This window comes from Brassica napus, chromosome C4 (assembly GCF_020379485.1).
Source record: "Brassica napus cultivar Da-Ae chromosome C4, Da-Ae, whole genome shotgun sequence".
NCBI lineage: Eukaryota > Viridiplantae > Streptophyta > Magnoliopsida > Brassicales > Brassicaceae > Brassica > Brassica napus.
The window spans coordinates 9,263,026-9,278,605 of NC_063447.1; the positions used below are offsets into that span (position 1 = coordinate 9,263,026).

General features: G+C 32.8%; 1 protein-coding gene and 1 long non-coding RNA gene across 8 annotated transcripts; both read left to right on the forward strand.

Annotated features, from left to right (window-relative positions):
* The first annotated feature begins 534 nt into the window (after positions 1-534).
* LOC106396954 lies at positions 535-3,133 on the forward strand. Of its 6 annotated transcripts, none has more exons than XR_001279606.3 (7): positions 545-846; positions 1,440-1,499; positions 1,580-1,631; positions 1,740-1,847; positions 1,964-2,085; positions 2,248-2,588; positions 2,876-3,133. It is a non-coding gene; the product is annotated as an uncharacterized LOC106396954 (long non-coding RNA). The 6 variants fall into 6 exon arrangements; XR_007322415.1 differs by having other exon boundaries at positions 1,744-1,847; XR_001279607.3 differs by having other exon boundaries at positions 546-846; positions 2,248-2,551.
* A 2,662-nt stretch (positions 3,134-5,795) lies between these two features.
* Positions 5,796-10,720, forward strand: LOC106390637 (putative glucuronosyltransferase PGSIP8). 2 transcript variants are annotated; one of them, XM_013831146.3, is made up of 4 exons: positions 5,796-5,989; positions 6,076-6,437; positions 9,130-9,590; positions 9,947-10,720. In XM_013831146.3, the coding sequence occupies exons 2-4, from the start codon at positions 6,103-6,105 to the stop codon at positions 10,633-10,635; spliced, it is 1,485 nt and encodes a 494-aa protein (XP_013686600.2). In that variant the 5' UTR covers positions 5,796-5,989; positions 6,076-6,102; the 3' UTR covers positions 10,636-10,720. The 2 variants fall into 2 exon arrangements, with proteins under 2 accessions (XP_013686600.2, XP_048610588.1); XM_048754631.1 differs by having other exon boundaries at positions 5,867-6,437.
* The last annotated feature ends 4,860 nt before the right edge of the window (positions 10,721-15,580 follow it).

A 15,580-nucleotide genomic window follows, 5' to 3' on the forward strand; every position in this document is an offset into this window, starting at 1 on the left:
GAAATTATGTATGGTCCATCCTATTACTTTGACGCACCGCTATATTATTATGGTTTTACATTTGATTGTTGCTTATGTTTCCACAAATGCCTAAACACATTATTCTTTGAAAAATGTTGGATGACATGTTTAGGTTACAACAACCACAATATTATAATGTTTGCCATATAGTATAGATTACACATGCACTTCACCACCGTTTGTTTATTGTCGGGGTCTCCTAAAGCACCTTTCTCCATCCATTTACATATTGGATCCGCTTCCCTTACTCACAACAATTACAATGCACCACTTGGAATTTATGTAACAACACACAGGGGAATATCTTTAATAATAAAGTCAAATTTTCTGCCTGCTTAGGCTATCCACGTCCTTTTTCAGAGTGGGGGAAATGATGACACGTGTCGATCCGGTATGGACACGGTGTTGTTCACGCGAACTGCAAAGGAGTGCGCGTGGTCTCGCTCCCGTTTGAGTCGCACACGTTTTATTTATCTTTGGGCTATGGTTTCATGTGTTTTTAAAAGAGCCCACTCTTAGGCCCAGGTGATCAGGGTCGTTTACAGCCGCGTAGATTTAGGGTTATTCTCTGTTCTTCTTCTTCTTCAGACGAGCCAACTTCTCGCGTGTTTCGACATTTCGATGTTTTTTTTTTCCCCCACCGTACCTTGACACAACCCGCTCCCTTTCCTACCCGTAACGTCTCATATCTTCTTTAATCTGTAATTTATTTTGCGTTTTCTCTTCATTAATCCACTCCTCTTTCATTGAGTTTTCGGCGAGACTTTTCGTTACCTCTAAAACTGCCTGGATCTGCAGCTAGACATACTCCTTCTTGATTCTCAGGTGACTAATTCAGCTCTGCTTTTTGTTCGTAGTGGAATTGTTTTTGCCGGTTAACTTCTATCGCAACTTTGCGGTAATGAATCCAATTTATAATTGTCAGTTTGTGTTTTTTATTCTCTGTTATTGATTTTCATGAGTCTTTTGTCAGCTTTTGATGATTTTTGTGAATTTTTTGAATCAATCTCTTCAGTCATAAGCTTTTTCCATTTTTAGTGTTATAGTTCTTCACGAGAAGAGAGATCGATTTTTTTTTTGGTTCTAATCTTCTTTTTTTCTGTTTCTGAAATTTTAATTTAAAATTGAATTAATTTGACTGACGGTTACATGGCAGATTGATATGTGAGTTTGATATTATCCAAAGTCTCAGTTTTTTTTTTTTTACTTTGTGGTCTTCTTCTTCTTTTTTGAACCAGAACTTTGTCTTCTTCTTCTTCTTTTTTTTTTTTTTTTTTACTTTGCCTTCTTATGTTTGTGTGTTTATAAGTTCTTGGTTGATCTGTTCGATTGGGGTTTGTTGTTATTTTCAGTCTGTAATCTGTATATTTCTTTATTTCCTATGGTCTATGATACTAAGTGTTTCTAACTACCAGCAGGAACCAAATCTCCGTGAAGAAGCAGCTTCAGCACTATATTGTCTACCGGAGATGAAAATAGTGAGTCTCTTAGCTCTTACCTTTGGATATCTCTTAAAAAGTTTTTGATAAGTTCTCTTAAATAAAAAAATTACTGGCAGTTACGTGAAGGCAAGCTTTTGAATCACAAGCCAAAGACCAAATACCGATTCAGTAAGACATTCTGTATTTCTCTGTTCTTGACCTTTAAGCATATACAAACTTCACCATAAAATCTAACTATTTTGTAACTCACTATGACATCCATCAATTAAAACGAAGCCAGTTACAGATTCATCGCATTAAACATCTTCTCAACTCCTTCAGCCACGATCTATTCTTCAATGTAAAGTTATCGTCTGCGAGGCATTGATCTGCGGGTATAAAAAGGTAAGCCTTCTTCTTCTCAAAACCATTTTCTCGATCTGTTGAACTAACAAAGCAAACTTATTTTCTGAGAAATGGGCCAAATGGCTAACTCGAAAGTTCTTCTTTCTGATTTGAAGTGCGGTAGATGTTTCCTCCACCGTCGACGCCAGGTTGCTGCGATTGTGGGAGGCCAGGAATGTGAAGCAAAATCTGAAACCGAAGAAGATGAAGAACTGAGATCGTTTGTAAAAAAATTGCAGTAAGTCCTTTTCAGATCTTCAATTGTTTTTCATTGGTATTTTTTTCACATTTGGTCAATTCTCTTTTGAGCTTCTAATATAAAACAAATATTGTATTATTGTTGTCAATGTGAGGTTCTTAACTCAAAGTTTAATTGCGTACGTGTGTGGTATGTCACTAGAGCAAGATGGAGTGTGACAGAGCAAGCGATGGAGGATAACGACAAGCGGCGAAGAGTAACACAGCACTCGGCGGTGAGCAACGCAGCACTCGGCGGAGAGAAACGAAGAAAGCGGCGGAGAGTAACGGAGAAAGTAGTGGAAGAGCAACAGAGCAATGAACAAGAGGCATTGAGATGGATCAAGTGACGAAAAGAGTGAGATGGACAGACATGAAACAAGCGACAAATAGTGTGACAAGAGATAGGAAATGCAATTGCTGCAGTTCAATCTGGCACAAGGGAGGTTCATAGGCTCTCGGACAGGGTAAATTAATCACTCTCTTAGCAAACATATAACAAAGGTACATGTCCAATTGTGCTTATTTCTTTCAAAGTAGAACCTCATGAAAGAAAGTTGACACCTATTGAAGATATCAAAGCTCTAAACATGAAAACATAAGTAATTTCAAATTCTAACAACATATCAAATCTGGAATCTTCTTTGTATTTGTTCAAAGTTTGTTATATGAATCCTTCTTTGCATGTCTCTCCACATGTTCAGTGCATATATCTGTTTGATAGGGTCAAACTAATCAACTATTTAAGGTCTGAATGTATCATGGTACAATTGTCGTTTCCTTGGCTTCAGACAAGAAATAGCAAACAAACACACTGTGTGCATAGCTTGGCGATTGAATTGGACTAAATGGAAAGACTTTGGCCAGTGGAAGACCGAGGAACTATCAAAAGAAAAATTTGTAATGATACGAGCGCTCATACATTGCATTTGTAAATAATAATATTTTTAGCTTAAGCACGTATTAGATGTAGCTCTGTACCTTTCAGTTTGTTTGTTTTTTACTTAAAAGTAATTTTTCTCTTTATATATCACAGTTAGTGTACCAAATATTGATGGAAGTTTGGTGTTTGTTGGTTACAAAATTATAGACCATGCTAGGTATAATAGATATAAAGCAAGGATGCAAGTAATGGTTGTTTTTCTACCATCTGAATTGATTACAGTTAAAATATTTATTGTTTTGGAAATGAACGACATAATAATTTTTGTATTGCAGCTGAGTTTTAAAATTACAGCAAATAGAGATTCTAAGATGTCATCCCCATCTGCAGAAACTAATAATGTCCAAAACATCCAATGATAGTTTTCTCCAATTTAAAAAATAGAGCATTTACACTGAAAAAAAAAGTCTCTCTGGAATATTGAACTTTTGAGATTCTAGCGTAATATATGTATAATTCAAAAATAAATCATAACTTAGATCGTATGTTATGTGTGATCATGATAATTTTGTACTTATTGACTATAAAATGCATATTATTCATGAATGGTTAACGGTAACAACTGTATTTGGGACATGAAAAAAAATACAATAGTGTTGTACTTAATAGAAAACGACAATAATTTCACAAATAATCCATTTATAATTAAGCATGAAAAAACAAAAAACACACTCATTAATTCAAATAATAACTCAGAATATATATAAAAGCTATCATCTAACCATTCAATTTATCCAAAATTCTTTAAAAAAAGAACTTTAACCATTCATAATATAAGTTGTATAGCAAAATTAACAAACACCATATAATATCATACACAAATTCATCAACAAATAATAATCACAATATAACAAAATTTGTTATACTTTGGTGATAACTTTTTTGAATCAACAACAAATTTTGAGCTAAAATTATGATTATCATTGTTCAAAATTGATTATATATATATATATATTATAAATGGGGGCATTTACATCAAAACAGACTTTGGTCGAAGTGGAACAAAAATTTGAAAACAAATCAAATATTCGACCCCGGCGCGTAGCGCCGGAATACCCCTAGTAAACATATAATATGACCATACTACATTGAATATAATATAGTCTTCTCTCTCTCTCCTTCTTTAATACACTGTGAAAAAATTTCATATATACAAAAGTCTGTGGTTGTGTCGAATATACAAAAGCCTGTGGTTTTGTCGAGTATTCCATACTATGTCATAATCATGTATAATATAGTCACGTAGTGGATGAAACCCAACATTGTAACTAGTTAATTCATTTGTGTGACTGACTATACTATTTGGTATGTAGTATAATATGATAGCTTTAATTTTGGAGTGTCGCGCTTAGAAAGAGATTTCAGTCATACTTGTGTGTAAATTGTCTCATCCGCCGAATACAACCGTAGAATGACTATATTCTTAATTTTTTCTCTGTTATGAATATTGAGCAAATCACCTTTTTTTAATAAGAAACATAAACAATGAACTAGGATTTGATGAAAAAAAACAATGAACTAGGATGATGATAGCACACCACTTGCGAAGAGGACGAAGACGGCTCAGTCCACGTGGTCCACAATTGACCATTTCCACAATACTAGCTGCCAACAATTTTGTAGAATATAAAATGCGGTTACTTGCAAAATCACCTGTTATTTTATTAAAACAAAGTTAAGCAAACCGTAATTCAACATCTTCTTGTGTGCGTTACAGACTAAACAGCGTGTCACATCTCTCTAGTCCAAAAAATGTGACTAAAGATATATGCAAGATGCTTTTGTTTTACTCTTAAAATCTGGAATCAAAATCAATATATTTCAGTGTGAAATAAATATTTCTTTTGTAAACGAAGATAGGATGAGATCAAGGTGAAGATAAACGGTGATATGAATTTGCAACTGAAAATTGAAAGTTCAAAAACTATTTGATGTAAATTTTTGTTTATAGTTTACTCTAATACTAATTTATTATTCTGCTACAAATTATAAAATTATTATATTAACAATTAGCAATCGATTATTTAATATTTCTTACGAGCATTTTCTGACAAGTCTAGTTGCACCTAGGCCTAGGACTTTTATCCGAGATCCGGATTCGATCCGAGATTTGATCCGGATCCGATCCGAAAATCCGGATATCCGGAGAGGCCGAATCCGGATCCGGATAATAAAATGTTGGATCCGTTAAAGCCGGATTCGGATTCGGATATCTTGATTTTTTAGTCCAGATATCCGGATCCGTAAGTTTTATTAATAACTATTTCAAAAATAATAATATCTATATATAAAAACTAACTTTATTTAATATATTTTCATTTTTATAATAGTATATATAAATTTTGTAATATTATACATAGAAATAATTAAAAACATTATATATTTTTATTTTTAAATTATTTTTAATATTTTATATATATTATTATTAATATTTTATTTTTTTTAAGGATCCAAATCCGGATATCCGCCGGATATTATAATTTTTAGAAGGATATCCGACACCCGGATATCCGAAAACCCCGGATCCGGATAATAAAATTATGGATCTGCCGGATAAGGATCCGGATCCGGATACCTTAAAATTGCCCGGATATCTGATCCGTCTCAGGCCTACTTGCACCAAAGAACAGATCTTGTTTATATGATGATAAACAATTATTTTTAGAATTTGAACCTAATAATTTTTAATGTACAATGATAATTAATTTTTAATATTATTTATTTATTGTTAAGATCAACATGTGTAATAATTTGTATATCTCTTAGTATGGCACAACAATTTTCTTCTTATAATGAAAAATAAAAATATCAGTATAAGAAGAAAAAAAAAACATATCATTACAATAACTTCTCAGTTCTCATTGACCACTTGTCATTATACCTCTTGAACCCTTCACAGGCTCCCAGAAACCTTCCTCTATCTTTCCATACATTTTTTTTTCTCTTTCCATACATTGTTTGGGTATATATACGCGTATGCATTTACAAGTTTCCTTAGAGAAACAAAAATCAAATTCTGAATAATTCTTTTGCTTATATTTGTTCCAGTTCGGACATTGTTCAGACAAATCGGAGATGGATTTGCAGAGAGGTTTAATGTTATTATGTTGTGTCCTAACCGTTCTGGTAATCGAAACGACAGCATATCGAGAGAGACAGCTGCTTCAACCGCAGGAAACGGCGATAGACACTGAAAACGCTTTGGTGGCGGTACAGGATCGGGGTTTGAAAACGCGGCGGCCGGAGCATAAGAACGCCTACGCAACGATGATGTACATGGGAACGCCAAGGGACTATGAGTTTTATGTTGCGACACGCGTTTTGATCAGATCGCTGAGAAGTCTCCACGTGGACGCTGACCTTGTTGTTATCGCTTCCCTCGACGTTCCTCTCCGATGGGTTCAAACCTTGTAAGTATTCTTCTCTTTCCTCTGTTTCGTGCGTCCACTGATTCTGCTGACCATCATCTGACGTCTTCGTTGACAAAACCTATTACGCTGGAATATACATTTTCTATATTATTATTTTTTATATAATTTTCCATTTCTTGACAATATCGAAAGTTATCAGTTTTCACTATAAACTAGATTTTGACCCGCGCTTAAAAAGCGCGGGTTTTTCTTTGGATTTTAAACAAAATTTTTGAATTAGTATTTTAAAATTGTTTTCTAATATCATGTTAAAAAGTCATATTATATTCAAGAGAAATTTTCTTAAAATTATATAATTTACCAATTAGTTTATTTAAGATTTTGTATACATGATCTTATATAACTCTCTCTTAGACCTAGACATTTACCAGACCCGGAAATTAAACCGAAATATAGGTGCTATTTGGTTTTCGATCCATGGTAAAGTACATATTTTTCTGGACCCGCGGATCTTTGTTCGAGTCCGGATCCTACCCGAGGGTTGATTAGTACCCGAAGTACTTGAAATGTTTTGTGTAAATTAGGTATATTTGGATATTTTGAGGTATTACATATACTTTTTAATTTTGGGTTCATTTTTTCGATTACGGGTTTCGGGCAAAATTCCATATTTAAAAAACATATTTCGGGTATTGAAAAAATTTCGGTATTTTTCGGTTCCTCTGGTCAGATTTTAGGTAAATTTATGGGTCTTTTAGGTATTTAGATATTTTTTTGTATTTGTTTGAGTTTTCAGGTTTTTTGGTGTTTTGGTATTTTTTAGGTTTTCAGGTACTTCAAATTTTTCGGGTCTTAAATACCCAAACCAATCCATTCCCATTTTTTAACACATCCAGTCCCGTTACATATCCAAAAATTATAGGTGTTTTAAAGGTATTTGAATTATGAACCCGAACATATCGGAACCCGAAAGAACCGACCTGGACACATACCAGAAATTTTCAAATACCTAGTTATGTCCAGATTTTTAGGATCAGAAGAACTCAGACCCGAAAGAAACCGATTTGTATCCGACTCGAATGCCCTAACCTACTCTTTGATTATTTTTGTGTGCATTTTATAAGACCTTAAGATTTATTTAGCAGATTTTTTTGGCTAATTTAATAGTATAGATTTGTAAGGTTTTTAATAATTTTTAAATTTATCTTAAATAACATTTTTTATTATAATTTTTTTATAGAGAATAATTTAATGTAAAATATATAATTTTGTTTTTAACAGGTGGTTACTTAAGTTTTTTTTATTAAATTTGACTTTGTAAAATATTTGGAACTATATAATGTAAGATGACATAGTATAATATAACGTATGATATATGTTAACTTTTAAATAAGTTTCAAAATATATTAATTGGTTTAGAAGTCGATAGTATAGGAATGATATTGTTTTGGTTCGTGGGTTAGTCGACCAAAATAGTTGTATTGTTAGCAAATTGTCCAAGTAAGATTACCGTAATATTTGATAAATAATATGGTTAACTCACTAAAGGAAAGGAGTAAAAGTTGGTATATACGGTGTAATGTTATAGACTAACATTTTGTTACAAAAATATAAGGTAAGACCAAAAAAATAGGTAAGCCTAGTGAAAGAGTCCAAACAACCTTTCATAAGTAGATTTTTTAGAACTCCTTCCCTTTTAATAGTATTGATGGCTTTGTGCGTGAAGCAGCAGGTTTGATGGTTTTTTCTTGATTTAAAAATGAGATATTTTGGAATCACCTAATAATATATTTATTTTTTCGTAGAAATTAATATAAGCTTGGAAAATAACGGATCGAGAACATAAGATAAATAGGTTTTGTACGCCTTTTACTCTTGTCTTGGACATGGTGGTTGATTTATTTTCTTGTTGATCGTATTCACGAATTCAAATAACATTTAAACATTGTGGAACCGTTCTTAATTTTTTGTTCCTTACTGTTTTTTTTGTAATGAATTAAGCATATAAGTTGGAGAGAATCAAACTTTGAGTAGATATATGTTGTTGAGACTTATAGACCCACGCTTTTAAGTCCATTTTATTATATCCTCTCCATATATGAGTCGATACTACGCGCTGCTATTATCTTACATTTTCTTACTTTAAGCCGAACTTGTTAGGTGTTATAATTCTTTTATCTGTTTCATCTTTTATGCTTTTTGTATTAAGTATTTTCAAATTCTTTAGGAAAATATTTCTCAATTCTTGAAACAAACCATAGTATCTTAGTAAGAACCTTTAATCAACAATTTATTCATCCATAAAAGTTGAAACATGCGTAGAAGAACTGGGAGTTAAAACGATCGAAAACAATAAAAACTTGTTACATTGAATGAAAGGATTTATAACGAGAGTTGTTTGACTGTCGTATCCTGATTGAAAAACCTTTTGGAAACAGGAAGAGCTGCGTACATGTTCTTGGTCAAACTCTGTATACGTTATTAATTTATTGCCGGCCAATCTGTTGTTTAGATAGATCATACAATAACGTCTACATGTCAATCTCATAAGCTATAATAATTTCTTTTAACAATGCAATGACTTTACATGCTTTTACACAAATAATACAATACATAGATAATTAGATATATATACGCTCAAAATCATGCATGCACATATTAATTGTTGAAACCGAACGTGTGTGTCATTGTGTGTGGATACTAACGTGTGTGTGTGTGTGTGTGTTAACAGGGAAGCGGAAGATGGAGCTAAAGTGGTGAGAGTTGAAAATTTGGATAATCCGTACAGGAAACAAACTAACTTCAACAGTAGATTCAAGCTTACTCTCAACAAGCTCTACGCTTGGGCTTTGTCTGATTACGACCGTGTGGTCATGCTCGATGCCGACAACCTCTTTCTTAAAAAGACCGACGAGCTGTTCCAGTGCGGACGCTTTTGTGCTGTCTTCATAAACCCTTGCATCTTCCACACTGGCCTCTTTGTCTTGCAACCGTCTGTGGAAGTGTTCAAGGACATGGTCCATGAGCTACAAGTTGGAAGAGAGAATCGTGATGGAGCTGATCAAGGCTTTCTTGTTAGTTACTTCTCTGATCTTCTTGACCAGCCTCTCTTTCGTCCTCCGAGTAATGGCTCTGTGCTCAGTGGCCATTTGAGACTTCCGTTAGGCTACCAAATGGACGCTTCTTATTTCTGTAAGTCACATTCTTTTCAGTCCCAAATGATATGTTCTTGTCAATAATTCTATTGTCTCCGCGTATTTTAATAGCTGAGAGGTTTGATTTTTTTTTTATAAGTACATCTTTTGATATAGAATTTTTAATTTTTTTAATAAATTAGATTTAAAAAGACCCCAAATATTATATATATATATATATATAGTTTTTTCATCACAAATTATACTGAGTTTTTATTTATATAAATTTTTAAATAAACATAAAATTTAAGATGTTAAAATATTTTGGCCCCATGGTCCATAAAATGTTGAAAAGTCCTTGATAATAAAACATATTTAGGTTAATGTAATAACATTATGATCTTTTACTCTCAGATCTTAAACTAAGATGGAACATACCCTGTGGACCAAACAGTGTGATTACATTCCCAGGAGCTGTTTGGTTAAAGCCATGGTACTGGTGGTCATGGCCTGTTCTTCCACTAGGTCTCTCATGGCACGAGCAGCGTCGCGCCACTCTAGGGTACTCAGCAGAGATGACTTTGGTCATTATCCAAGCAGTGTTCTACCTTGGAATCATAGTAGTCGCACGACTAGCTCGTCCTACCATAACTAAGCTATGTTATCGCCGCTCTGACCGCAACTTAACAACGATTCAAGCAGGATTCAAGTTCATAGCACTTCTCTCTGTAGTCGCAGCCTACGTCTTCCCGTTCTTCACCATCCCTCACACCGTACACCCACTCATCGGCTGGTTCCTCTACTTGATGGCCTCTTTTGCTCTCTCTTCCATTCCAATCAACACTCTTCTCCTCCCAACGCTCCCTGTTCTCACTCCATGGTTCGGCATTTTTGGGACGCTGCTTGTCATGGCCTTCCCTTGGTACCCTGATGGAGTAGTGAGGGCCTTGTCTGTTTTCGGATACGCATTTTGTTGCGCACCTTTTGTGTGGGTTGCATTTCTCAAGATCACGTCGCATCTCCAGGTTCTGATTGAGAAAGAGGTGTTGTTTCCGCGGTTGGGAGAGTCAGGGACCACTTCTGGGTTCAGCAAATTGTATTAGGAGTGTTTATTTTGACGTATATTGGTTATGTATATAATGGATTATTATTGTTTCATTCACATAAGAGCATGATTAACCTGGGGTTCTTAGAATGGGTTATTAGCGGAAGTTAAGAAACTGTTTCTTAACTTTTAACTAAAAAAAACTAAGAACCGGTTCTTAAATAAGGACTTTAAGAACTGTTTCTTAACTTTTAACTAAAAAAGCTAAGAACCGTTTTCTTAACTACCGCTAAGAACTCTACTCTAAAAACCCCACTCTAAGAACCCCGGGTTAATCATGGTCTTACATCTTATATCAACTCAATCTGACCTTATTTCTTTAACCTGGTCAAAATTTTCAATTTTGCTCTTTGAACCTCGTTTGGTCTGGACTAAATCATTCTCTTGGGTTCAGCACACAAAGAAAACAAAGTTAATGAACTGAGTATAGAAAAGTAGGATGGTTAGCCTACATCACAAAATCCACTAGAACTTGAGGTAACAACGACTGAGCAAGGACACTGTTTCTCTCAGTTCTTTATGTCCCTCAGTACTGATTTTTCCTCTCTCGTTACAGAAGCACGCTTATTCTTTAACTCCAGCCTCCCTAGACTCCTTAATTAATGCTCTATAATGTTTCACTTTGGCCATCGTTTTAGTAGTGTAATAACTTCATATAGCCGCTTGGGTTGTATTGTGAAGCGAGCTGTGATGTACTACAGAGTACAGACTGCGAGTGTGGTTTATATTTGACAACTACCATCTTTGTGGCTGCAAGAGGTACAAAAGAATAATCATCGACAACGAATCTGAGTACTATGACTACTCCATACATTCTTCAGTAACCTAATTCTCATTACGAACTGATCAAAGAGGAGTACTTGAGATCATGTATGTTTAAGAACTATCTTAATATTATATACTAGGGCCGGCCCGCCCTACGGACGGAATGAAAATTAACAAATAATTTAATTAATTAGAGTAAATATTTAATATAAATTGTTATTATTTAGAAATATACATAATAGTTAAATTTGTGCATGTTATTGTCTATGAAGACTAAGGTGATGATTGTTTCAATAGTTTTTAGTTTTAGATTTTGGTTTTTAGATTTTAGTTTTTGGTTTTTAGATTTTGGTTTTTAGTTTTCAGCTTTTGGTTTTTGGTTTTTGGTTTTTAGATTTAGATTTTGGTTTTTGGATTTGCTGTATTTTTTAACAAATTTCAAAAATTAACTAATACATTACTTTAAAATAATATAATAAAATAGAAATAAATATTTAGATTGAAATTTATCAAAATACTGTGATTATTATTTTAAAATAAAATACAATAACATATTTTAATTATTATATTTTTATAAAAAATATATTATAGTAAAATATAAATCATAATATATATATAAAATTACACAAAAATAAAAATATTAAATTTTGAAACTACTTAGAAATTTTTCTTATATAAATTATTTTTAATTTTTGAAACTTGAATAGAAATAGTTTTTCTTATATAAATATTATAAATGATACAAAAATAAAAATACATAAAATTTTGAAACTAATCATAAATTTTCTTATATAAACTATTTAAATTTTCTTAAAGTTGAATGGCAATTTAATTTTATAATTCAGGATTATGCAATATATTTTATTAATAAAACATATTATGTTTTTATAATTTTTTGTTATTTTTAATGTGACTAATAATTATTAAAATAATTCAATTGTTTTATTTATAGAAACTAATAACTAAGTTTTAAAATTAAATAATATTATTTATAAAATATATAAATTTATTTATAGATATGAAACACAAATTAAAATATTTCACATTATTGTTTAAATGATATCTAATGTACAAAATATTTTATGATAATTTTAATTTTTATGAAAATATTATTTATTAATTATTAATTAATTATAATGTAGTAGTTTCTACAAAAAAAATCAAAATTCGTTTTTCTTCATAAAAGCTCACAAAAGTTGGTTTTTGGTTTTTCTTCATAAATTAATTAAATTTTTCAAAAACTAGTTTCCCTAAATTTTAGGGAATCTATTTATTGAAAATCTTGATTGACAACTCAAATAGTTTTTATAAAAACAAAAACTAAAACCAAAAACTTGATTGGATGAAAAATGGTTTCTACAAAAGCAAAAACCAAAAACTAAAGCAAAAACCACAAACAATCAACCTCTAAATAAACCATGTTATCTGAAAAATTAGTTATGATTTTTTTAAAATTAATACTACTGATTATTTTTTCAAATATGATTTTCTTTTTTCTTGTTAAAAGGTTCAAGATGATTTTCTTTTGGTAAGTAATCTATGTTTTAATTATATATTAAAAATTGGATGTGGCATTACATCATTTCTTGTGATTTCTGTAGTTGAATGATCATAAAAAACCCATGAGGTTTTTTTTTTCATTGTTAGTAGAAAAGAAACAAACTTGTAAATAAATTTACATAACTTTTTATTTAATTTTATATACTTTAGTGGATTATCTTATGGTTTACTAAATTTAGTTTTTACAGTAGATTATTGTTAAAATTTTGTATGAGTTAAAATGTATAATTGATTATAAAACTATTTATGTATATTAGATATGGTCTGTTTAGTTTCTGGTTTGTTTTGATCGGTCACTGATCTGATCTTAAACTTGTTTGGCTACCTTATTCAGTTTGTAAACTGGCTGTGTGACTTTTGTTTATCTCTATGACTTTTATAATTGCCAGGATTACGAATGAGTATCATCTTTATGTAGTGATATGTACCACTTGTTTTGGATTAGTAATAGAATTCCTTGACATTGGCAATGACATATTATAAGGTCGAATAAACTAAACTCAAATGCTCATCGGAATACAAGATTTAACACGCCAAGTTACTGAATCCCAAAGTAGAACAAAACATAAGAGTTCTTTTATTTAACTAAAATACTGAAAAGTGCTTATGCCATCAAAAATAAAATTCAAAAGCTTTGAAGGTTTTGTTTTAAGACCTTGGCTTCTCCTTCTTGTCCTTGTAGAGAGCAGAGAGTAAAACACCAGAAACCTTGACGACCTTGTACCTTACTCCTGGAATATCTCCCACAGCATGACTCTTACGCCCAAATCCAGAGATCAAAACCTCGTCCTGCAAACAACATAACACAAAACATGAATTCAACCTTTGACAAAACTAATCATCAATGGTTACAAAATGCTTTATTCATTCTGCTTGCATTTGGCTCAATGAGGTTCAAACATCGTTGGGGACAAAAGCAGCAACCTTCCTTCCATTCTCGACAAGTTGTACTCTAGCACACTTACATATACCAGAGTTTGGCTGCTTAGCCTCCATTCCTCTGCATAATCAAACATACATATAATTGCTCATCATCAACAATTTCCACACCAAAAACAAAACAGATAAAGAAGCATATTCTATGTCTTACATGAGCTCAAGGACGATTCCTTTGGCGTGAGAAGCTCCGGCCAAAGGCTTATATTTCCTAGGTCAGCCTTCTTGTAGCTCTTGTCTGACAACCTCTGTTTTTTCCTATGCACTTTTTGAAAACATGCAGATCCCATACCTCTTGGCTTTCTGTATCATATCATCACCGGATACAACAATAAAAAGGCCAGAAAGAACATCAAAACTCCATCTCAGATTCATCATGGCTACAACACAAAATAACCAATTCAAGCTTAGAGCATAAAATAGAAAGCTTTCATAAACGTACAACACAATCCAGTTATCTAACACACTAAATCTCCATACTGACAAACAAAATTAGCAGGTAGCAGCATAGTGTGAACCTTAAATATCCAAAATCCAACATATAAAACAAACTAATTAACAACACAATAAGAATACAACTACCATGCATGGAACTGAATCCACCTTTTAAAGATTTATCTTCTGCTAAAACACTACACAGAGAGCAAAAACAACTGGAAAATCTTAAAAAAAAAACGAATTACACAAGAGTAAACATTCTCAGAGGAAAATCCATCTTAGCGCAGAAATATCACCGGATCAGTACATGAATCCGGACAACACAACTTTCTTCCGGCCACCGGAACATCGGTTCACTGTTTGTTCATCTCTTTTAACCGGTTCGATCTTTCTGGGAAGAACCACAAATATGGCTGGTGTAGATCGAAGATTATCGGATCTAGACGTTCTCTCCAACATCGAACCAGAATCTATGAGGAGGACAGAGGAGGCTGCCATCTTTAAAAATTTATTTCACTGTTCCAAGAGATCGAGAATATGATTTTGAGAGGAGAAAGAGATATCTATTTATACTCACAAATAGAACGCCTTTCAGAAGCAACACTCGAATTGAAAGTAGAATCGTGGTTGCTGAATTAAAGAAGGTGTTTAATGCGGTGGATCTGTAACAAACTCGATTAAGAGAAGAGCATACGGCCGTTCGAAGAGAAACGAAGAACACAGATGTGTTCGACACACCAAGGATTAGGGTTTGCGCAAAGCGTGAGACGAAGCCCAAGTGAAGCCTAGATGGAAGCCAAAACATGACACATTACGTTTCATTAATGGGACACGTGTCAGATGCAGGATGCACGAATTAGTGTCATCCCACGTGGACATCCTAGGAGAATGAAACTCTATTTTATATAAATAGATTTTCGATGTAGACTTCTAATTTATCATATAAATTTATGTTTCAGTCACATAAACGTGTGTTAAATTTGATATATCTATTTACTTGACTGACTAGTGTATCTATATAATATAAGGGGTGCATTCAATTGAACAACGAATTAATATTTATCTAAATCCTTCCCATTCCTAAGGCTGGCCAAAAAAACCGAATCCGAAGAACCGAACCGAATCCGATCCGAAAAAATAGTAGCGAACCCGAATCGAAATTGATAAATATCCAAACAGGTTCAAAATTTTGGTGTCTAGAGAACCGAAACCGAATCCGATCCAAACAAAAGTACTTCGGGTAC